At 42.0% G+C, this 25,721-nt stretch overlaps 1 protein-coding gene across 8 annotated transcripts in view; it reads right to left on the reverse strand.

Annotated features, from left to right (window-relative positions):
* Nucleotides 1–771: 771 nt before the first annotated feature.
* Nucleotides 772–25,721, reverse strand: part of LG02H11orf24 (linkage group 02 C11orf24 homolog) — a 36,512-nt gene continuing 11,562 nt past the window's right edge. For 5 of the 8 annotated variants that reach the window (XM_048486484.1, XM_048486480.1, XM_048486481.1 and 2 more), the window contains 5 exons: nucleotides 25,269–25,375; nucleotides 24,643–24,692; nucleotides 7,983–8,218; nucleotides 6,986–7,099; nucleotides 772–2,804 (listed from right to left, as the gene is read on the reverse strand). In XM_048486484.1, the coding sequence (XP_048342441.1) occupies nucleotides 1,612–2,804; nucleotides 6,986–7,099; nucleotides 7,983–8,139 (1,464 nt within the window). In that variant the 5' untranslated portion in view covers nucleotides 8,140–8,218; nucleotides 24,643–24,692; nucleotides 25,269–25,375 and the 3' untranslated portion in view covers nucleotides 772–1,611. The remainder of the gene's footprint in view (nucleotides 2,805–6,985; nucleotides 7,100–7,982; nucleotides 8,219–24,642; nucleotides 24,693–25,268; nucleotides 25,376–25,721) is intronic. The other 3 variants (XM_048486487.1, XM_048486485.1, XM_048486486.1) reach the window with 1 other exon arrangement.

Genomic DNA, 25,721 nt, shown 5'->3' on the forward strand with positions numbered 1-25,721 from the left:
CAATCCTGTGAAATAAGCTGAGAATATGTCACTGCCCAAGGACACCCTTTGAACTTCCATGGCAACATGGTGATTTGAACTTGGGTCTCTTAGACTTCAGTCTGAAACCACTACACAACACTGGCTTTTATAGTGTGGCTGCAGTTAAACAGTAGCAGCAGCCAGTACTGGGTAAGTCATGCAAGTCACATGGTACCAAGTTGCCCAGTTGCTGATGCTAAGCATAGCCCCAAGAAGTCCTCCATTAGAAGCCAAGACAGCCCTGGAAAGGACCCTTCTCCCCACCTTTTATGAAGGCTTGAATGCTGCCAAGCAATACTATTATAATTGCCTAGCAACACTCACAATAGCCACTGAAAAGGCAATCATTTCTTAAAGCTATAGGCACGATGTTCTATTATTTGGGGGCTTTTAATTCCATGATTTGACAGATTTTCCAGCAAATCTGGGATTTTTCTCAAGTTTGTAGCAAGGTTTGACTACTCTGCTAATGGCTGAAATTTCTAGATTCAAGCATCCATAGTTTTGGCCATGTTTACAATAAGACATGTGGATGGAGAAAATTGCTTTCACTCTTCCATCCCTTGTTCCTATTAGAAAAATTCACAACATGCTTGCATAATGAAGTTCAATACTTTACAATACTTTACAAAGTCCTTGTGTTCCCCACATATCCCCCAAGCTTGTGTTGACAGACACACTTTGTAAGTTCTGTGCTCAAAGGTGGGGATGGAAGAAAAAAGATGAGGGCACAAAAAAACAGAGCCGCTGAACTTTGAAATGTCCCCTGGGGACTCATTTATTCGGTGGGTACAAAAATAAAATCATATAGCAGTACAGAAGCACCTCAGGGAAAAGCCATCATGATTAGGAAATAGCACAGCATTAACAGGGTCTAGTAAACAATTGGGTTTTCCTTTAAATAATCAGGGAGTTCAGGAAAACAAAATGGCTGTTCCATCAACATTACCCCCAACAGAGAGTAACAGGAATGCTTAGCAATTCTACAGAGCTTTTTATCCAGAGGCTTCAAAACTTTATTCTGTAAACAAGCAGCTTCCCCATGGCAGATTTAGTGCTGCAGCAAGTAGCAAAGTGAAGCGTACCGTCAGAGATATTAAGCTGTGCCACCTACCTTTGATCTGCCATGGCTTATGCCACACATCCCCTGCACAACTTCCTGTATCAGGCATTCTGAAACTCCAAAACCTTTCTGTCTGAAACCACTCCTTTCCCATCATTTGTGGCATAAGAAAAGAGATAATATTAACAGAACCTGAGGAACTTGGTCTAGGAAGCCACACAGTCCTCCTATGAAGTCCTTGCATGAAGGCTGCTGGAAACATTAATGGCCCTTCATAAGGGCAAACTAAACTGGCACAACAAAAGTGATACTGTAATTTCAGAAATAATATATTCATGGCAAACTGCATTTGTTTTAAAAAATACTTTACAATAGAATACATGGCATTTTTCCTACATTGCACCAGAAGTAATTTGGAAGCACTTTCAGTTGGTCTTAGAGGCAAAACAGGGAACTAAAAGACAAGCCACCATGGGCTTTCAAATCCCTCAAATATATTTTGTCACTGAATTGTCACTCTATTGCTTTCATATTTCTGAGTCTGCATACATCCCATTGATTAAATAGTCCACTTGAGTGTAGTCTTTCTTCCTGTAGCTCTCATATGCTTGTATGGCAAATAAAACTACAACTGTTATGAAAAATAGGACTCCGAAAAGAAGTGCTAAGAGCAAACTGACATCTACCTGCCAATAGGTACTCTCACTACTTAGGCCTTGGCTGTGTTGTACCGTTGCTGATTTGGGCAATCTTGTTGAACTTGTAACAGTCAGCACTGATGAAGGAGGGATATGAGTTGGTGTCATCACAAGTTGGCTGGTAGTCTGTGTGTGCTGTGTAGCAATGGAGGTTTCAGCACTCTTTGTAGAGACTGTGGGAGTTACCCTAACTGGATTAGATTTTGTCTTGTCTATCAACATTGTTTTATTATCTGATGTTGTTGTTGGTGTACTTTCTCCTGTAGTTGTCAGAGCTGTGCTGATCATTGTTGAATGGGGGCTCCACAGTGGTGGACTGCTGCTTGCTCTTGCAGTTGTTAGAGGTGTGCTTGTAACTACTGAACGAGGCCTTGATGTTGGTGGACTATGGGTTGCTCGAGATGTATTTGTAACTGTAGAGTGGGTTCCCACTGTCGGTGGACCATGTGTAGTTGCTTCTGCAATTGAGCTTGCTGGTGATGAGGGACTTTGTACAGAGCTTGTTGGCACAGAAAGTTTAGGAGACGTAGGTGGAAGTGTGGGAGGCACTAAATCCTTCACTGGTGTGGGTTCAATACTCTTGGAAAGTTCTACTGATGTCATTTTCTCAGTTGGTCCCAAAGTTAGCTCCTTGTTACCTATTCCTTTTGATATTGCCGTACTCTCAGTATTAAGGCTTGGATGTATGTGGTATGTGGTAGCTATTGTTGTATGAGGAGGGGTGTTGGGAAATGAAGAGACAGTTGATTTATTAACAATTGTGGTTATATTGTTATGAATGCCACTCAGGGCCATTGCTCCCATTTTAAGTTGCGTAGTGGTAGTGTTGTTCATAATCATTACAGGTCGGCTGATCCCGTTATCATCAGATATCTTACTTGCTTGAGTTGAAAGAGGCCCCTCTGTATAATTTTTAATAAGACGGTTCTTATCAGTCAGCATCTTTGGTTGTCCTTTGGACTCTTCTGTGTTATTGGGCTGTGGGGTTATTCCAGTGTCTCTTCTTTTACGGGTCAATAATTCTTAAACAACAAAAAACAAAGATATGATAAGAATATAAGAAGAACTGAGCTGGGCCAGAAAAGTGGTCCATCTAGTCCTGTACCCTGTCTCTCACAGAGGCAAACAGTTTCTCTTGAGGTCCAACAACAGGGCATAGAGGCCAAGGCCTTCCCCCAATGTTGCCTCCTGACACTGGGATCCAGAAATTTAATGCCTATAAACAGGGATATCTTCTTTAGTCACCATGGCTAGACCATGAATCTGTCTAGTCCCTTTTTAAAGCCTTCTATGCTTGTGGCCATCATTATATCCTCTGGCAACAAATTCCACATTCTGATCATTCATGTAAAGAAGTATTTCCCTTTGCCCCACCTGAATAATGTTCAGGGCTCAAAAAAACTGATAGTGGTACATGAGGGCAATTTACATTTATGAGATAACCTTCAATTTTCTTACAGTGATTAAAAGAACATCTATTTCAGGGGTCTCCAACCTGGTTCCCATGGATGTCATGGCACCTGTTGACACCTTTCCTGGCACCTGCCAAGTTTCTTTAGATAATGGATGTGGCCAGGTAGGGCTTTTGACCTGCAACACTTCTGACTGTCCATTGGAGATTTTTAAAAACATTGCTCTAGCAGCGGCTGCTGCAACTGATCCCTTCACCTTCATAACTGCTTCAGGCAGGGAAACCACTCACTAATCTCTCTTGTTAGATTTTTCCCTGCCTTTTCCGTTCAGGGACTGAGGTGCTTCAGAAAATGGAAGCATTTGTGAACAGAAGCAATTCCCCCCAGTCCTGTAACTATCCCAGAAAGTGAAGAGTCCCTGTTATAACCTTTCTAGGCAAATCCCTTAATAAGGCACACAAAATAATAATACTGAGACAGATTTAGAACTTAACAGGTTGAAAGATTTATTTAACAGACAGGAGATGGGAAAGGGTGATAAATAACTTGGTTAGAAGGAATGGATGAGGTAGGAGAACTATATCTTTACATCAGAGATTAGGCTGAGAGTAAGCAGGATTTGTTCTCAGGCACAGGCTTTATAAGTTTCAGCTCTCAGCTTAGATGTTAATCAGTTACTAGATGTTCTTCAGATGGTACAGTTACTTCTATTTCAGATGGTATTGGCTAACGGATGTCCTTCTCAGGGTCTAACACAGGCTTGGTACTTAGAGAACCCTTACTCAGCCTTCCCAATTAGAAACTACAAAATAAATATAAATCACTCAATGTATTGTCGAAGGCTTTCACGGCCGGAATCACTTGGGTGCTGTGTGGTTTCCGGGCTGTATGGCCGTGTTCTAGCAGCATTCTCTCCTGACATTTTGCCTGCATCTGTGGCTGGCATCTTCAGAGGATCCTCTGAAGATGCCAGCCACAGATGCAGGCAAAACGTCAGGAGAGAATGCTGCTAGAACACGGCCATACAGCCCGGAAACCACACAGCACCAAAATAAATCACTCACTTTGGAGGTAAAACAAAGCAAAACCCTATACACCAAACCTATATACACAGGAATTCTTCCTTCACTAGCAGATATATTTTTCAATAGTTTATATAAATGGCCCTTAGCGTGGCTCCTCAAATAAACCCCACCACCAGTTCTCAGTTTGTGTATATTATCTGCTTAACACACAGCACACCAGCTGTCAGCAGTAGAGTTAGTTTTTTACACTCTGACTAAGCTACTCTCCTCAGTGATACTGAGCACAGCAAAGGCAGTTAGCTCTTAACTCCTAAACATTCAAATCCAAAAGTCCCTTAGATAGTTCTCTGCAGGGAGATAACCTCATCCCTCTGTGTGACATCAAGCTGCTTACCCAATTAGAGTGCAAGGTTATCACAACCAATCAGGTGGCTTCCTTGTTCCTAGTCCTTTATGTCTCACTCTGAATGTAAATACACTGCTTAAGACAGACCTGCAGTTTTTAAACTAACTTTTTTCTTTGCAGTCCATCACAGCTGCCATTATAGCACAAGGATCTCCACTGCATGATTGAAGGCAAGCTGCAGCAGCCATTTTGTGACTGGTTCTGCTTCCCATCCCAGCCATTTTGTGGCTGTGCCCACCATGGTGTTTCGAAAGTCAAAGTTACTCACGGGTTCTAAAAGGATAAGGACCCCTGATCTATTTAGAACTACTACATTGAATATAGCATCCTTCTGAGAACATGTTATTTTGCTTGGCGTCTGGTTTGTGACTACTTTGTCTCATATGCTCAGATGCCGCTAGCAGTAAAGGAATGGTATAGGCCACATAGTTCTTTCAAGCTAGTTACATTCCATTGCTATAGGGGGCAACAACTACACTGCACAAAATAGAAGTGCTATAACAACACTATATGATGCTTATGTTCCAGTTTACCATATTAGGACACAGCTGACTGGTAGTATTTTAACAGCAAAACTAAAGCAGTAATATTTGTTCTGTCCACTGACTCTCATGCTAACTAAGATGGATCTCCTACCCCCTCCTTTATAGTGTGAAGAACAACACTATTGGAATTCTTCTCCTTGTATACCTCAGTTACTCACAGTGTACAGCTTAGGTATGCAAGAGGACAGATTTACTGAAACTTCTGCCATTCACACTTGAGGAATGTAAAATCCCTTATTCTGTGCCTTTACTTGTATAAGAGATAGTGATCAAGAGCTATAATTCAGTGGAAGGCTTGGGATCAGGGCTTATTCAGGACACAACATAGGAAACTTCAAGGGTATGGATTGTGGGTCCCAGGCTATCAATTGCCTACCTCTTCAATCCAACTTCAAAATGTATCTTTTAAAAGTACAAATATACTTCAACACCCTCAAATATTTAAATAAAAAAGAATCTGCCCCCCAAGTTAGAATACTGGAATATATTACTGAACAGTATTACTAATACATGGCTGTAAGTCCCTGTTCAGCTTAACGTGACTACTGAATCCCTGAACAAGCCTTTGAGAGCCATCATGAAAAAAATGCCCTTTTTAAAAAACAAGTACAGTTCAATTCTCACACACCATTTACAAATTTGTTTCCACAGTTCCTAAGTTGCTCTATTTTAGTGCAGTGTCACTTTCAATTAGGACACAAGGTTCTGATATTTTAATTTTAATTGCTAGCGCCAGGTGCTAAAACCCTACCAACTGCACACCCAGACTTCAATTTCTCTCTTGACAACCGACCAATGCCAAGACTACTTCCATGAAGATATGGGTATAAGAATAACAAAACACAAAAACAAACACACAAGAGAAGGGCACAGCCATTTTAAAAATGTTAACAATCTAAACCAAACTGTTCTTACAAACTACATAATTCTATCTTCTTCACTGGATCAATTTCCAAATGGAAAAACGGAACTAGATGTGAATGCCTCCAGGTTTTAACAAGAGGCATGCAGTGCCACTGCTGCTCCAGTTCAACAGACCTTTAGTTTCCCCAGCATCTAACAGCCATAAGCATTAACCTACTCCTCCTGTTTATCTCCTAGGCACCAGACAGTAGATTATGGGACAGCCTCAAGATCTTAGTTTAATGGGCCTGTCAAGCATCAATTATCCCTGGCAGGATCCAGATCTTGCCAGGACCCATTTCCATAAATGCTACAAGATTTTTTGTTCATTTGAGCTGTCCTTTTCTAGAGTGATTAATTGCCCAGACATGACTTGTGTGCAGACTAAATTGGTGATTGCCAACAATTCCCTGTTCTACTACAGACTACTATGATATCCTTCAGGGTCTCCTTGCCTTCACCAGCAACATTTCATGGAGGAGAGATACATTATTGCCATTGGAAAACTTAGTCAAGATCTAGCTATAGACTTAAAAGCAGAAGCTTTTGCTGCAAGTTCAGTTTGCCAGATGTTTCATTCTTAACCCACCCAGCCATCAGAGACTCTTCGTATAACAAAGAATAAGCAAGCAGCTCTTTGTAGTACCTCGTTTGCCTTCCAAACCCTATAATGCCTTGACTAATTAATTTTTCTGCTGGCTCAACTCTCCATGTTTGGGAACATAGTTACTGAAAAACTATCTTGAAATCACAAGCCTCTAGCACTGATCATCTCTCTGCTAAACCCTCTAACAGGCTGTTGCAGACTCCTTTAAAACATAACATCTGGAAGGCAAGTAGGAAAAGAGAAGTTTACCATGCAAATGAGCCCTTGAAATTTTGCCAAGAGCTCTTCATCAGAGTTCACATTACCTCTCATCAGTTCTTTGACATCCTGTGTGCTGGCTTTCTGACATGCATTCAGTTGAGGACAGTGAAGGAGGACACAGCAGTTTTGATAAAGCACTGACCAGCAGTAGTGATTACCTAGAACAAGGCACAGGGAGGAAGATCATATTTCTCATTTTAGCAAAATGAACCCAATGTAGTATAATCTAGTAGAAATGAATTTTGCACAGCTAAAAGGTGCATCCTTCTGTTTTAAATGTCAAGATAAAACAGCAAGAGGTGGGGGTGGGAGGGTGGAGAGAGTTGTTATTCCCAGCCTCACTGTGAAGATCCTGGAAAACTGTTGCTTGCTAGACCAGAAAGCGCTGGGCTAGATGGTTATGATGGCTTCTATCAGGCATCTTATGACACAAACAAAAAGCAGCAAAGGGACGGAATTGAAACTAATCCTATGGGATGAAGAGAGGAAAAACTGGGCACGTTTACTTTGAAGAAAACTGGGGCTGGGGGGTATGAAGCACAGTTATTGAAAACTACCTAATCAGGAATACTGGGCAAAAAACTCAGTGGGTCCAAGTTACAACAATGCAGACCTGAGCCCAGCAATGTAAAAAGCAACAGCAGAAAAAAGTGAAAGCTCCTTCCTTGAATGCTTTTAAAGTAAGGAATGGATGAACCTCTGTGAGGGAAGATTTAAAGCTATACTGATGTGGGGGGCCATATTAGATGACTCTTGCAGCTCATTTCAAATTTGATTCTAAATACTTTCCAAGACCACAAGCTAACAAAGACACACAAGAATGCAGAATATCACCAGCTGCAAAAAGACACCTCGTTTTAGAGCAATACTATAACAATTTCTATACTAGCAGCACACACAGGGAGTCTTTCATGCTCACTGCTTTGTATACAGCAAGCCAGTGCCAAAGAAACTGATGCTATTTTCAGTTCAAAATTAGGCTGTGAAATGGTTTACCTACTGCTTCTAAAAGCCAAGTTGTCTAAAAGCAAGTTGTCTTACCTGAAACTGTTGTGCCTCTACAAGCTTGCCTGCAATGTTTTTCACTACTGTGTAGGTTTATCCATGCTACTTGGGCCCCACTGCGTTTTAAGATGGAATCCCTGTTTTCAGATATACACAAAGAAACCAGCAGGAAAAATACAATAGCTGTCCACATCTTGGGGGCTTGCCTTGGATTCTTCTGGATGAACTTCCAGATTTACCAGCCACTGTCAGTTAGCCCTTAAGTGACACATCTGCAAAAGTACAAAATTACAACCTTACATTTTAAATAATTCTATATTTTCAAACCTTTACCTATTTGCTAAAGCTCTCTTTCTATGGTTTCTTTCTATATTGACTTCTACAACTATTTGCAAAGCTATAAGCATTCATAAGACAATATACTACACATGATTCAACCAAATGAATAAGAGAAAGGTTTAGAATTGCTTGCAGCATCCGTATTAGAAGGGTCCAATGAATGGTTTGAAGGAAAAGAGTGTGTCTAGATAGGAGATTACTGAAAACTATAGGTAGTCTGCTGGAATTGCTTGAAGGAAGTAAACAATAAATTGAGAATGTCAGGGCCATATAGGTTTAAAACAACAACAGTGTGCACTGTCCATCACTTCCTTGAGTAATATTCACTACACTAACTGTACCTTCCTGCTTTCTCATTAGATGTGCAGGAATTTGGAGAGTGCCTCATTTTTCTCAGATATAATCAAAATATATTTTATCAAAAAGATAGATTTAAAATGTAAGAACAGATTAGTACAGAAGTTCGAACCTGGAGGCAATTTAAAGAACAGATTAAAAACAAATCAATTGCTTAATACATTTTACAAACTCAGATCACTGGGAGTTCAAAATAAAAAGTAACACAAGATTATAGGGGTGATATTCTTCAATGCTTAGGAATAAACACACATGTTCATGTACATATATATGCTCATATACATATACACACACTATGTATCTATACACACACACACACACATATACACACACTCTTCTTGGAAGTTCTCTGTTCCAGGCCCTTCAATGTGACCAATATGGCATCATATGATCTTTGGGCTAAGGAGCAAATTCAGTTTAGCTGTGTGTTGTATAAACAGACATGGGAGGGGGAGCTGCCATTCCACTCTCTTAAAAGCCTGTCTACCATCCTAACAGGCCATATTTCCAAGCCTTCAGCTCCCTCATAACTTACTAAGTCAAGAGACAGAGAAAGAGCAACCAAATATGGTTATATTTCCATACCACTGTAACATTGTGTATCAGGTTCTTCAAATTCCCAGATTTCTTTTTTTGAAGCAAGCCTCTACCCCCTTCTGATATGCTTTTCCTCCCGCCCCTCGCCACTTATATCTATGCAAAAGAAGAAGCTACAGACTTTTTAAAAAATGAAAACTGGGAATTTACAGAACCTGTTACACATATCATCACAACAGTGTAACCATTTTCTAATATGGATTTCCTTCCTTCTACCCTGAAGTTGTGTTATCTGAAAGGGTTTTGAGAAGTTGAGCGCTAGATATGTATGCTACAACAGTTCTGTTATTTCTTGCAGCTATTTGTTCTCAGCACCCGCCTGGTTATGCAAAATCCTCTTTCCATGGGGTTCCAATCACCAGCCTCCCCCCGCCCCACATGTGCTGCCAGTGTGTTCACCTTGAATCCAGAGAAATATATGCTGTGTGCCCTATTATTAGAGCTATATTTTTTTTTGGCTAGGGTTTATATTATGCTTTCAGGGGCTATGACAGGATTCTGATGAAGTGTGCAGTCAAAGACCTGAGGGCAGGTACTTATTTTCTTCACTTGTATTAGCAGATATGGGATGTTATAAAGACAAACTAGGGATTTCAGTTTTGTAACATTGCTGGCATCCAAACTGTGTCTGGAGCTGAAAAGGCTTAGGAAAGATCTGTTCCATCCACAGCACACTGTTGATGCCATTCAGTTTTAAACAGACACTAGACCAGCTCAGCACAACTTGGCAGCAGCAGATCTCCATGACATCCCAAGTCACTGAGAAAGAATCTAGGATGGTACTAACAGCCCCATGTTCCAATAAGAAGGTTATGGGAGGGAACGGTTGGAGAGGGGGAGGGGGGCCATCTTTTGCCTGAGGCCCAGCCACCCTGGGCGGAGAGGGAAAGGTTAGGGAGGGTTGCACCTTAAAGTCTAACAACATTGGGGAGGGGTTGTGGCTCAATGGTAGAGCATCTACTTGGTTCAATCCCTGGCATCTCTAGTTGAAAAAATTAAGTGGAAGATCATGTGTAAGACCTCCGCCTAAGACCCTGGAGAGCTGCTGCCAGTCTGAGTAGACAATACCGACTGTGATACACTAGTGATCTGATTCAGTTTAAGACAGCTTCATGTTTCCAACATTTTATTCGAGAATTAAAATGTCACGAACTAGACACACTTCTTCAGATACAATAATGGAACCTCAAATTTTAATGTGTTGGTTTTCTCAAAATATCAGCATACTATATCCCATTTCAAGATATTTACAATCTTTGCTGTTTTTTAAATACCGCACAATCACAAAAGATGTGCAATTCAGGACTTTTCCTCTCAAAATAGACAACATGCAGTTTTCATACCGTACGAAGTACAGAAGCTACCCACCATCTAAAAAGCAAAATAGCCAAGCTGATGAACAAACAGAATATTAGCCCTGGGAGGCTCCTATGAAATGTCAGTACTGAAAAAAGTAGCTACAAGACTATTCAAGAATTTGGCTCAATCCTGCAGAATTTAACAGCAGCCCAGGATATTTCAAATAACCATGTGGCAGGTTATACCATCATTTCCAAAGTTTACTGAATTGGGCCTCTGTGTGTAGTATAACATGGAAAAGCCTTCTGGAATTATATGCCATGAACAGTCCCGAGAAGCTTTCTAACAAGCTCTAAACCAAGCAATAATCTTTCAGTCATATCATTCTGTCCTACAAATATTAGAGAACTTCCATCTTTGCTGATAGGAGATTTTAGAAATAAATTGTTAAACTACTCTTTTCCAGTCTACAGAGAAGCAGTTCAAGTCCTGGGGATGAGGCTAAGATAGCACTTCCATGAGAGTAAATAGCCCTATTCCCAAGTTACAATGATTGCATGTAAAATCTGCATACAGTTTATACTTAATTTTTTAAATATATACATTAAGTAATTATGTTCTATTCAATGTACAGCTGAACTTATGACACAAGCCCTACACTTATGCAGCAATTGGTCCCCAGCTTCAGTTGCAAAGTCACCATACTATTCCTTAAAAAAGTATATATGGATGTACATGTGGGACAGATATGGGATTATCAAAGCAAGGTAACCAGTATATGTTGGAACAAAGAGTTAAACCTAGTTATGTCTATAGTTGGAACATTTGTTCCAGATACTGGGGGTTGATTAAGAAGAGTGAGAAAGTGCAGCATTAAATTACTCAGAATGTTGAAGTGAATGTTCTGCTTGAAACAGACCTTTGGTCACAGCAGAACACCATCACTACTGAGCTGGATAGAATCCCAGTTCCTTGGCTTGGGAGCCTATACAGGATACTTTGTTTTCAAACATTTGAGGGGAACATAAGAAGATGCAGATACCTGAGTAAGAATACCTCCCCCCACTTTTAACATTAGTGGTATCAACACATCAAGCAGTGAACAGGGCTTTTCTTCCTTTATACCTTTCCTTATAGAATGTGGTTTGGCCAGCTTGCTTACAGCACAGGATCCTGCATGCCCTGCTGGCCTCGTAATGTCACAAACCTGCTCTCCAAGTCTCAGTTACTAACATATAAATTTGGAAGGCTGATGAAAAGGTGGGCTGCTGTAACCAAAATGTTACAAAGAAAATTCGAGAACAGTAGAAAAGGAATGGACATGTAACTGTTAAACATATTATCAAATCAGATTTCAAATAATACACAAAAAGGCAATATTGTTTCAGTCATTTGAAGTGAATATAATATAGGATTTTGTTTCATTGTTTATAAGTGCTATATTCTTCCATCAGTTTGAAGTTAAGGAATCAAAATTATTTTCAGTTTACTGAGCATCGTAATACAAAGGCTCTACATTTAAGTAATTATTTATGAAACTTTTGAGAACAGCTGGACTCACAGATTTATGCAGTTTGTAAAACTATCTGCAGCCTGTCTTTTCACAGAATTGGCCACATAACATAAAACAACATGTAGTTGTTTACAATGGCCAATTTTTTGCATCTGTTTATTGTACCGTATATACTCGCGTATAAGTCGACCCGCATGTAAGTCGAGGCACCTAATTTTACCACAAAAAACTGGGAAAACTTATTGACTCGCGTATAATGCGAGGGTGGGAAATGCAGCAGCTGCTGGTAAATTTCAAAAATAAAAATACATGCCAATAAAATTACATCAATTGAGGCATCAGTAGGTTAAATGTTTTTGAATATTTATTTCAAAGAAAAACAGTAAACTGGCTCTGTAAGTGGAAAAGAGGGTCAACAAGAACAATATGGTACCAACAATAACTTTAAAAGTACAAAAACCTTAGCTCAACCAGCAACCAAGCTAAAACACAAGAGTTAAAATCCTCCAAAACTGGATTCCTCATCATCATCTGTATGCCCAAATGTAACCCAACTTAGATTTTAAGAGGGATATTATCAGAAATGGAAAATCTACTATTAGCTTCCATTGTAAACAATGGGGTATGGGGCATCCCCTTTGGGGGTCAATAACTTTGGATCCCCTGACCCAAACTTCACCAAACCTGGCTGGTATCATAAAGAGACTCTCCTGATGAGACCAGCCAGGTTTGGTGAAGTTTGGGTCAGAGGGTCCAAAGTTATGGACCCTCAAAAGGGTAGCCCCATCTACTAATAGCTCCCATTGAAAACAATGGGGAATGGGGGCACCTCATTTGGGGGTCCATAACTTTGAACCCCCTGAACCAAACGTTACCAAACTTGGCTGGTATCATCAGGAGTGTCTTCTGAGGGTACCCTGAAATTTTGGTGTTGCTAGCATAAAAACTGCGCCCCTGCTGGCCGGCAAAGTAAAAACACACACAAAAAATTAATGACCTGCATATAAGTCGAGGGGAGCTTTTTCAGCATTAAAAATGTGCTGAAAAATTCGACTTATACATGAGTATATAGGTAATAACTAGCGGGCCTGGCCACGCTTCGCTGTGGCTTGGGGGGGGAATCAGAAGGGTGGCAGGGCTCCCTGGGTGGGTGGGATGCGACTTGAGCGTGCGTGCGAGGGATGTCAGCGGTTGCTGCTGGGATGCGCCGGGAGGGTCCCGTCCCAGGGCCGATGCCTGTGTGAGTGGCTTGCGCTCGGCTGGGTCGGTGAAGTTTCATCGTGGCGGTGGGGGGGGGGGGTTGGAAAGGAAGGGAGGGTAGAGGGCTACTGTGTGTTTCCTGCGGCAGGGTTGTGAATGCTCCTCCTGCCTCTCGGCTCTGCGAAGCCGGGCAAGGCACACCCCTTCCCCGGCATGATGGCCCCTGATTGGTCCGCTGAGGGATTGGGAAAATATGCCTTTTACTGGGCTCCGGTGTGACCTGTGAGCCCGGTGAAGAGCCGATTACCTGCCCGTAACGGGGAGGGATGTCGTGGCAAAATTTGGGAGCAATCGGTCCAGGCGTTTGGGCATTAGGGCATGACTAACAAAGTCACGGTTAGCTTTTTATATATATAGATATTTTAACATACAATGGAGCTCATATGCAGGATCTGGAACTGGATTGGTTTTTTTGTTCCTTTTCACTATGATTCTAAGACATTACTACAAAACTCTATGATTTTTATCACTTTCCAAGTAAACCTAGCTGCTTTTTTCAGTGATAGCTAACAGCATACAAAACAGCATATAAGAGTAAGAACATAAGAGCATAAGAACAAGCCAGCTGGATCAGACCAGAGTCCATGTAGTCCAGCTCTCTGCTACTCGCAGTGGCCCACCAGGTAAATTAACTTTCAGCCCCATCCAAGTGGCAAAATGGGGGGCTGGCACTGCTACCGTGCCACCACTCCCAGAGAGGCTTCTCAGCAGCATGGGAAGACTTGCAAACAAAAACAGCCTCCCTGCCACCGAGAAGCCTTTATGGACAGAACGGACGCACTTGACCCAAAAGGGTGACGTAAGTCTGAACTGGCTACCACCAGTGTAAACCAGCAAATGGCCAGGAGGAAGCTAGCTAATGCTGGCTCCTCCCCCAGCCATGCCTCAGTCTGCCCCTGTTGCGCTGCTGACAGCATGGGCACTAGGACTCTGGCACTGTGTCTCCTGCCATGTCACAGTGCTGGGGAAGCTGGCAACAGCTGCACACTGGCAGTTTCGCCCTCTGCTGGGGTAAGTGCCCTGGGGTGAGACTGAATCTGCTTCTCTTTTTCCCCAGCATGCCTTGCCTTGGGACACACCTACAGCTGTTTAGATACTGTTTTTTAAATATAAAGTTTATTGAATTTTGACATAATAAATGACACAAACATACATGTAACTTGTAATTAATAATAAATTTAGAAAGCTCCTCAATTCAAGTTTCGGATCATATAGAAATAAATATAATAAACAATTCAATTAGTTTATATTATATTGGACTTCACAATTCCACTCCGAGGAGTGGCACCAAAAGACAAACAGGAAAAAGAAAATACAATTGACCTTCCTGGCCTTATCAAACACAAGGAAATTAATATTTATGATACCCAAACAGAATATTAATTTGTTATTTCCTTATTGGGCTATGTTAAATTTATCCCAGAAATTTTTTTCTAATGGCATCCATTGCTCTTCCTTCTTCCAAATTTCATTAGTCTGCAAAGATAGTGACAGTAGATCTAAATCCATAAACATAAAGATCTCATCATACCAATCACTTAATTGAGGTGTATTCTTCATTTTCCATTTTCTAGCTCAGGGGTCGGGAACGTGCGGCTCGGGAGCCGCATGCGGCTCCCCCGCCCCTGCACAGCGGCTCCGGACACAACACAGCTGTCCTGGAGCAGAGACTCTCCCCTCCCCAGACCTCACAGAGGTCAGCCCCCGACCGCGGGCGCTCCGGCAAGTGAGAGCGCCATGGAGACGGCTGGCGGCAGCCCTCCTCCTTCTGCTAAGGTCGGCAGAAGCGGGGGAGCGGCAGGCGGCTACCGAGCCTGGCCCCAGCCAGCAAAGGAATGGGACCAGAGGGAGGACAGGGCCGCTGGCGGCGGCGTGGCGTGGAGCCCATAGACTTGGCCGAATCGGCCAGGGCGGCGGGCGGCAAGGGGAGCCGCGCCCGCTCAGCGGGACGACGGCCACAGCCACAGAGGGCACCAGCAGGCGCTGGAACTGCTGCCTGGACGGGCGAGGAGGAGGGAAGCATGAGAAGGAACCCAACGCCCAGATGGGGCCGAGGTGACAGCGGCGTGGCGTGGAGGCAGCAGACTTGGTCGAATCGGCCAGGGCGGCGGGCGGCAAGGAAAGTCGCGCCCGCGCAGCGGGACGACGGCCACAGCCGCAGAGGGCACCAGCAGGCACTGGCACTGACGCCTGGACAGGCAAGGAGGAGGGAAGCAGGAGGAGGAACCCAACGCCCAGACAGGGCCGAGGTGGAGAGGACTTGGCAAGCTCTGGAGGGAATAAAAGGTGGAGGGCTGCACGCGGAAGAGGGCAGTGTACTGAGTAGCGAGATGAAGAGGGAGAAGGACATGAGAGACCGGGAGAAGGAAAAAGGACGAGGTGGGGAAAACGGAGGAGAAGGTGGTGCCAGGGAAAGTCAGAAAGAGGACAAAAGCAGGGAGGGAGCACTCCGTGCCAGACAACTCAGAGGTCCTGGTGTCCCAAGCCTCACCCCAGCTGCCCAGGCAAGCTGTGGCCACAATGGCTCCCACAACAGGCATGCAGCTGCCGCCACTGAGCCATCCACTACAAAAAAGGATTCCCTCCGCATCTTCTCTCCGTCCAGTGCACGCGTCCACGAGGCGCCACCCTTTCCCCGCACACCCCCACAGAAAATGTTCAAAATGTGTTCTCTACGCAAATAAAATACAATTTTCTCTATAGCACCTCATGGACTCCACAAGCAACACACTACAACTGTCTACTCAATACAAATATAAAGGCAAAAAAACCCATATACAGGGCTATCCTCATTTCAAATGTCAAAAAGTATCTGTGGCTCCAAGTGCCCTCCCCTCCGTGAAAAATGGGTCCAAATGGCTCCTTGGGTAACAAAGGTTCCCGACCCCTGTTCTAGCTATTACCAATTTGGCAGCTCCTATCAGATAAGTTATGAGCTTAGTATGTTGATTTAATTTTGGTTGAATAATCCTAGAAAATAGAACTCTGGTGTAATTTTAAATTGAATATTTAGAATTTTTAAAATTTGTTTATGAATTAGTAACCAAATTGTTTTTAAATGTATATGTCCACCACGCGTGGAAAAAAATTCCAATATTTTTATTACACTTCCAGCAGCTAGGTGGATATTTCTTATCCATTTTGGATATTATATACGGTGTAAGATACCACCTATGGATCATTTTATAAGAGTTTTCTCTGACTTCCACTTTGTTATATTAGCACAGGAATGTTTCCAAATGATTTCCCATTCGTCTAATGTAACATTTCTTTCTATATTTTTAGACCATTCCAACATATTGTTTACTACCATAAAAAGTATTCATTTTCACAACAGAAATATGTCTCAAGAACACATTTCACAAAATATCTTGAGTCTTATCTTCCTTATTAGCCTCACTCTGACAAGACAATATTCACTCATTACTGAGAATCCAAACTATTTCTCTCTCAAATCCCTGCATTCCTTTACTGGTTTATCCTGTACTCTCCCCAGTACTAGTTTGTGGCTTTTAAAAAAGTTTCCAATGCAACTACAGTATAGCTCTATTAAGTGTGAAAGGGTGAACTAACACAACTGTGACATTAAGTAGAGGGTTGTGTGTGATCAGAGTCATTATTAGAGCACTGGATATACTCCAGGGCCTACTCAAGTCACAAAGTCAAGGTAGAAGTTCAACAAACCAAGTGCTCCTCCTAGAACATGCCTCAAAATCCTCTGCAATGCATTCCATTACTATAGCAGATGTTCTGGTGTTTCTTAGCAGATGGTTCACATGGGCTTCCTGAAGTAAGAAACAGTTTGCTAGAGAACATGATGTGAGCAAGTTATATCCTAGAATGTACAAGATAAATAGGAAGGCACATTAAGAAGAGAGAACAGGAACATGACTGACAGCTCCACATTAAGGGACATATGAACAAAGCACACAAACAAGAAAGTGAAATACCATCAAAGAAATAAAATCCTGGGTATATACGTGAATCCTATGGGACCTCTGCTTATGCTAGCAGCAAACACATGCATGTATTTGTTAGATTTTACAAATGTCAAGCTTAACTTTGTTCAAAATAACATCACACATAGTTGTTTTACTGCCAACGTACACCAGAAGCTGCTATGGTAGACTGCCTTGCTCTTTGAAGGGTTCTTTATGAAAAATGATTAGGCAGCTGTTTCATTTACGAAATGTCACTTGGTTCAAATATTTGAAAATCCAGTTTAAATGTAAAGAAATGAAAACTGAACTGCCAAACACCAGCGGCCTCAAAACTGGGACCGGACAATAAAATCTGTCAATGAAAAGACCTCCAAGGAATAAAACCATGCCTTGGAAGTGATGGTTGCCTTCCACAGCCTAATCATGACTGAAAACCACAAGTGAAAATTGTAAATGAACAATTTCCATGTGGTAAATAGGGAGCCCCCCACACACACACATACACTGATACAGATTAGCAGAACTTTACTAAGCTACAACTCAAATTTAGTTCCCAAGGGGCCCCTGTGTGAACTCTGAATTGAATCCCATTAAAAAGTCAGAGGGAGAAGGAAAAGGCAGTCTCCCTACAATTCAGTTCTTTCTCCTTTGAAAGGCAAAGTTAGCCAGCTACAAAATAGTGTGACTGCCAATATTTGAACATATGTGAAAACAGACTCTCAATGCAAATATGATTGCAATTTATACTGCTTGTTTTAAAAACTATATACATGATCCTTAATGCTCTGCTTGCTGGAAGCACAGGAGTGCCTGCCTATGTTTGCAGAGAGACTGCTTCCATCAAGGACATAAGCCCCCATTTCCACCCCATGAGTTAGTTCACTGATGACAGATCTGTTCAGCTATTTGTGTTTACACTTGTTGCAGAACTGATCTGCTGTTGCTCTTTTTTGATAGTGGAAGTCACTTTGAGCAGCAGGGAGCAGAGAAAAGTATGTTAGCTCAGACCTACTCACACCTCTGTATAGCTTTAATAATGGAAACAACCCTCCACATCCACAGTCTTTGAAGGTCCCCAGACTATATTGATAAAACAAAGACAATTATATTCTCTTTCAAGAAATGAGCTAAGATAGCCTACCAAATTTCTGACCTCCTGGATCTATTCAACTGCATTTCAAGTGTTTTGTATAGACTAGCAATAACATACAATAGGGGAAGGGGGGATTCAGCATTACAAGTAAGTTTGCAAGTAATGATGCCACATTAAAAATATATATATTGCGTACGCAGGCACAATTCAGAGTATATCAAGAACTCAGAGAGGAAAAAAACTCTCCTGAAATCCATTCTTATTCAATAACAAATAGTTTTCCGTTCTTTTAAGAGCGATGTAAATTGATTACAGAATATTACAAACCCGAGAATTCTAGTAATAGCAACATGAGTGGTTCCAGGGACTTGGGGGTTGGGGGGTTGGGGACAGGCTGCACAGATGCCTCCTTTCATTTTGCACTTTCTGACATCTATCTACTCACATGCCGCCCAGTCTATGCCTCCCCCATCCCCACTTGCAAAGCCTCTCACTAACCATGCTTACAGTCAGTGGTACCACCTCCAGCATTAATGGTGCTGTTGATCCAGGAGCACAGGTAGCACTGTCAGAGCACTCATGAATGGAAGAGGGAAGTGTTCATGGATGTTCATGGCAGAGTAGGAATGCGGGGGTGGGGGATGTTCATGGCAGAGTAGGAATGCGTGGGTGGGGGTCAGTGACTGTGGGCCCTCCCAGGAGCCCTGAACCCCAGCAGTTGGCCCACATCAGGGTATGCTGCTGCTACCCCTGAATAACAACATTATTAACAACATTAGAGATGACCAAACTTTGCTTTGGAGCAACATGCACTTCTTCAGCAAATAAAGCACATTTTGTAGTCACCATGGTAGAAGGAGCTTTTCTTTCCCTTCACAAATGGTAATTTCCTCTCCTCATGCAACAGTCACTAACTCTTGTTTGGCTCTTTTCTACAGGTAACTCATAGCCACTGTGCAGCTGACGAAAGTGCAAAAAATGATCTCACATCCTTAGCGTCTGTGAAGAGGAGTAATCGGGTGAATGGAGAAAACAGACTAACACTGAGTCCAGTTTCTGCATGTCTAACACTGCTCCTTTCATTAAACTCAAGCAGTCTTCATTTTCCTAGTTGCCTGGTATGACAGTGCAAGGATTCCATCAGGTCTGTCCACATTCCTGTTTGCTCAATTTTCTTGTCTACCAGGTCACTTCTGGGAGAGTGGAACTCATGCCAACCTTTCCCTCTGCGTCCCCAGTGGAAGACTCATAACTGTCACAAGGTGCAAAAGAGGCAGGACAGGGTTTTAATTTTAAAATTTCATCATTTTATATTTTTTTCTGTTTGCAATTAGCATATTATCAATTGCACTTATTATTAAAAAATTTTAGTTCTTCTAAAGTTAATGCTTTGAAAAATATTCAGTAACTATCTTGATTGTACCTTTAAGAAGAGATTATTTAGTTTCCTGGTTAACTTATCTGCAGAACCTTCTAGTAGTAGTGAAAGGGTCCATTTTGGTTATTGTGGCAAAATAAACCTTGAAAGAGCTAATAATCACAGATTTGAGACAGCTGTATTTCCAGTTTCCTGAACAGAACAAGAGGGGGCTGCTGGGGCTTTTTCACCACATAGATGCCCTTCTTACCCACAATCAGGTGTTCATCACCACTCTGACTACACTTACGCTACCCTTTCACTAAAATCTCCTCTATTTTTTTCTCTCACAGAGCTCACACAGCTGTGTTACCACTAAACAAATGCCACTTTCATTCTTCAGTTATCCAGTAACAAATTGCTTTGGTAGACGCAATGCAGAGCCGGCTGCACAAGGGAACTAGTCAGCAAAAAACACAATGAACCATTTAGGCACAGCAAGACTGTCCCTTGAAGTTTGCTAGCACAGCCATGGCCTGCAACTAGTTTTGCTTGACAGTCACATCGAAAGGGTATGTGTGTGTTCGACTAAGCCCCCTTTCCCATCTACCGAAACACAGCAGGTTCCACTACAATCACCACCAATGGAGATGGAGGGCTGTTGCTGACCCCCAAACAGTTGTTGACCCCCCAAACTAGAGGGATCCATTTCAGGAAGAATGCATGCGATTTCCAAGATCTCATGAAATGTGCTCCTTTCAAACTAAGCTAGCTTACCTCAGAGCCTGAAATAAAATGAGACACTGCTATTTCTTTTTTAGGCAGGAATGGAGTGGAAGCATATGAACAAGTGCCAGATGAAACCAGTGGCGTAACTGGGCAAACTGGAGCCCTGGGCAAAACCTCAGTTTGATGCCCCCCCCAGGCGCATCCCCCAGCCCCCCTTGTAGCTACGCCCACTGGCGTATCTAGGCAAACTGGAGTTTGGCGCCCCTACCCATGGGCGCCCCTACCCATGGGCGCCCCTTCCCACACTGTGACCAAGCAATGATTTTTTACACCAGGTCGTTTCAAAGTCACCATCACATTACAGAACGTGCCCCAACTCACAAATCTGAACACAGCAATAGGCCATGCCACACAGCAGAAATAATTTTTTTGAAAACATTTTCAAAATGCTTTCAAAATGGTTTATTACTGCTATGAAAACATTTTATGGTGTTGTATCCAGACCCCCCAATTGGGGGAAACAGCATCACTTTCAATGTTATTTAAACTGGGAACCCCAGATTCTCCCTTTAAGGTGGATTTAAAAGGAGAATCTGGGCTCCCTAGTTTAAACAAGTGATGCTGGAATCCACCCCCAACCAGCATCATTTTCAATGGTGTTTAAAGTAGGGAGCCCAGATTCTCCTTTTAAATCCACCTTAAAGGGAGACTTTGGGGTTCCCAGTTTAAAAAACATTGAAAGGGGTGCAATGGTTAAGCTAGCAGCACCAAACTTTCAGGGTATCTTTAGGAGACTCTCCTAATGATACCACCCAGGTTTGGTGAAATTTGGTTCATGAGGCCCAAAGTTATGGATGCTCAAAGGTGTAGCCCCCATCTTCTGTTAGCTCCCATTGGAAACAATGGGGGATGGGGCACCCCCTTTGGGAGTCCATAACTTTGGACTCTCTGAACCAAACCTCACCAGACCTGGGTGATAGCATCAGGAGAGTCTCCCAAAAAAATTCCTGAAAGTCTGGTGCTGCTACTAGCCTAAAAACCGCGCCCTCTGCAGGCCAAAAACAGAAAAACACTGAAAATACAAAAATCCCACAAACGACCTGCAGTTTTTGAGCCCCCCACAAGGGGGCTCCCTGGGCAACTGCCTACTTTGCCCAATGGGAGGAACGCCTCTGGATGAAACCCACATGAAACATAAAGTTTGAGTATATTCTGCCTATCCATGAGTATGCTAGATAATCAAGTAGGCTTCTGGTGCAAAATTCAGCTTCTAAAGAACCTCAATTTTCATGAAAATAATGGATTAGAACCACCTCCCACCCCCTCAATCTGAGACATCCAAAAAGCTGAAGCTGGCACGGGGGTGGGGTGGTGGTGGCTGTACCTGCAGCAAGGAAGTGGAATTAAGTAGCCAGTATTCTTCCACCAAGGGAATTTCTTGTTTCAAGGAACTCTCCTATAAATCAGCTGTTAAGCACAAAGCCCTCTTGCTGCAAACCTTTGGGGGTAAACTCCTCCTTTATTGTGCATTTTGAAATTTCATCACTTTCCCTGAAGCAAAAGCAGCACAAGTCATTGTCATCTGTCTGCACCATCTTGGTTTGGAACCAGGAACTTTTTTTGAAGACAGCTTTTGATGCCATCTTTCCTCCTCAAATATTGAGTGAAATATCTTCTTCACTAAAGAAGCTCTTTTTCTTTAGATGAGAATGTGATGAAAATATCCCCTTTCAGTAGACACAAAGAAAGAACTAAAGAAGAAAGGCACTCTCCCAGCTTTTATATTGGGGCTGTTGGTGGGAATTATACTAAAGGATGGGAAAGTCTCTCATGCTATCAGGAACTCCTGGAATGTCTGCAGCAGATATGATGAACGTCTTTTATGAAGCAGAACAGGGAACTCTAACCTTACTATCCCTACTATCATGTAGGACAATTCTGTCCTTCTCACAGATAGGAAGCCTAGATTTATACCAATATGAGAGTTATATAATCTAAGATTTACAGCATCTGCCTTTAGTGCTAGAAATACATAAAGAAGTCACTCCATAAACACTGCCCTCATTTTGCTCCTGCATTAAATAGCTTTGTGGAATACTACAACCCCACACTTTAGAGTATATAAGTATTATAACCTCAGGCACAACAGTACATCAGTTTGCATTTTTTGACTTAAGCTATCTATGAACGCTTTTAGTTACAGGGCTCTCTCAGTTAAACCTGGCAATTTCATACAAATCAAAATCACCATCTTAAAATATTTTCTTATACTTGTTGAAAAGGTTTCCATTATCCTTGGCCAAATGCATAGTTCTGTTGTAGTAAAAATGCAGGTACTTTACTGTACAGTGTAGCCAGGCAGGGAGTTAGTTACACTGAAAATCAGAAAAAAAGATGGTGGGATGGGCCTTCACATGAAAGCAAAATTAAAGCATTGGGAAAGCTAGTCATGGAGCTCCTACATAACAAGCAGCCTGGCCCTCAATAAGTTTTAAGCAGGTATCTAGTAATATGGTTAAGTACAACTGCATCCGTGATACCATTTGAGAGCACAGAAGGCTTGTTGCTTAAAATTTAGAAAAATTAAAAAACCCTCAAAACTTTAAAATATGTTTCAAAAGTGCTACTGCTGTATGGGTTCTGAGGATGGAAATTATTGCCACAAAATCCAGGGAACGGCACTCTCCGCAGATATCCTCTACACAAGGCCTTTGTGAGATCACAATTGCACAGGCTTTGCACACAAGAACATGATCACTACTACTATGTGGTTCAGCTGACTAATGCCACATGTTTCAGTTCTCAGTGGTCCAGGTGGAGAGCGGTTCATGGAAAGGCAGATACCCACATGCCTGCCCTGTGAACTTCTCAAGCATTTAGCTCACTGCTGCTATAGACATATGCTGGTGTTTGGCACAATTCAGCGCAGCACTATTAATATTCTTGTAGTATACTAGATGGAGTGTTTGACATTGACTTTGGGGATCTGGGCTGCACCTGCTCAACAATGAAACATACTGGACAGCTTTGGGCAAGTTATTATCTTAACCTACCTTTCCTCACAAGGTTGTTATGCAGATACAGCCCTATGTCACTTGACATCCCAGGACAGTGTTGTTATCTTTTTTTTTAACCCATGAACTATATATACTAACTCTAACACATTGGACCTTGATATTACAACATCAATGTCATTCAGTGAGAACAATGCATAGTTTTAAAATTCACTACCTTCTAACATTTAATTCATAAACAGCAATGAGTATCTAGTAAGCAGTTGCTTATATCTTAGTTAATAACAAATTAATATTCTTACTATTGTTATTATTCTTACATACTCAATTCAGCCTCATGTAAGAAACACAGCTCCCATTTCTCATCAAACTCTTGTTTCGACCGTCTGTTTACAAGGTTGGTTAATTTGGCCCTTGTAGCATATTTTCTAACTATCTTCCCAGAGTTAAGGTCTCTTTCAGTTTTCCAGTGGAATGCAACTATTACCCTTGCAGCTGTTAATAAAGTACCAACATAGTTCATTAAGCTTCTTTGGAAGACTTTCAGGCAAAAGGCCTATAAGCATAGTTTTAACAGTAAAAGGAAATTTTAGTTTAAGTATTCTTTGCATTTTCATATGTACTGGTACTTCTTGATTTTATCACAAGTCCACCATGTGTGAAAGAAAGATCCAACTTCTTCTTCACATCTCCAACAAAGACCATGTTATCAGATTTCCAAGAGGATGTGATTGTCATTTTTGCTGCAGTTAATAAGTGACAACATAGTTTATTTATATTTATTTAGCAGGAATTCCATCTAATAAATGTACAGTTCATCTTAAAGGGAATCACAAACATTTTCTAGTTTAGACAATCTTCTCTTACTCATTTTCTACCATCTTTATAAAGTCTGTGTATACGGCAGAGAAGTCTGACATGAATGATGGATGGTGGTAAGCGCTGTAAAATCACAGCAGATGTATGGGAACCCCATAGGGTCTTCAAGGGAAAAAACATTCAGAGGTTGTTTGCCATTACCTGCCTCCCTGTGAACTGAGACAGTTTTGAGAGAACTATGAAAGGCTGAAGGTCACCCAGAAAACTGCATGTGGAGGGATGAGGAATCAACTCGAGTTCTCCAGATTAGAGTCTGATGCTTTTAACCACTACACTATGCTGGCTAAATAGAACAGACTTAACCCATAAAAATCTTACCACATCAGCACTTGCAAAAATATTCCAGCTTGTAGATGGAACTATTGGCCCTGAAACAGAAAAACAAAGATCACAAGTCAGCATTGAAACGGGTACATTCTGAAAGCTTTTCACTGCTGCAGTAAAATTTTTTAGAGGGGTGCATGCATGTCACATTTTTTCAGTGCAATCAGAATGACACACTGAAGCCAGATCATGATGAGTAGCCTCATTTGTCTGTTTGTAGAAGTAGAAAAGAGTACGAGTCCAGGAGCACTTTAAAAATTAACAAATTTCTAGCACAGTATATGTGAACTTTTGTGAGGCCCAGTTCTGAAGAAGTGAGCTGTGATTCACAAAACCTCATGCCCTACCAGAAACACTGAAATAATTTTACAAAAAAGTGACCAATTATATTTGTAATGGACACTTTATAATAGATAATTGTTTAAAGGTGTAAGTCCTTCCCCATTGCTAAGAGATTTTGCACAGGTTTGTTGGGGGATAGTATTTATACAGTATAACCAAGGACAGCAAGTTGCACAGGACTGTCCAGCCATACTCCCCCACCCTCACAAATATTGCAGGTATAGGATTCTGCAGCATGAATGGTCATGTGAGAGAAGTGGTGTTTCTAGCTATATTACCATTGTTCAAAGTTCTTCTTTTTCTGACCACTTCCTGCATGTTCTGGCTAGCTTAGTGCTTTTCAATAGAAGACCTCCATTCCTCGCAGAATTCACTGACCCTCAGTCTATAAGAGAGCAAGAAAAAGCTCTTAAACCACCTGTGTCATACAGCTGATGAACACAACATTTGAGAGATTAAAAGGGAAGCAGTCAGTGGTCTACTGGAAGTAGAAGTGGAAACAGACAGACACGTCCCAACTTTTTCTTTCAGGGCAGCTGCAGAGCAGTGCCACACCTGCCCTCCTTTTCCCCTTCAGTTGCAAGAAGACCACTAATAAACCCTAATTTTGGAATAAGCTGCATCTGGAGGTCCCACGTACTACCCGTCACTGGATTACCAATTCCAGCTCTGCTAAAGGCTGCTGTGGGAATTGCATGCCCATGGAAGCCCACTGCAAACCATATCACAGA

Source organism: Sphaerodactylus townsendi, linkage group LG02 (genome assembly GCF_021028975.2).
Source record: "Sphaerodactylus townsendi isolate TG3544 linkage group LG02, MPM_Stown_v2.3, whole genome shotgun sequence".
Taxonomy (NCBI): Eukaryota; Metazoa; Chordata; class Lepidosauria; order Squamata; family Sphaerodactylidae; genus Sphaerodactylus; species Sphaerodactylus townsendi.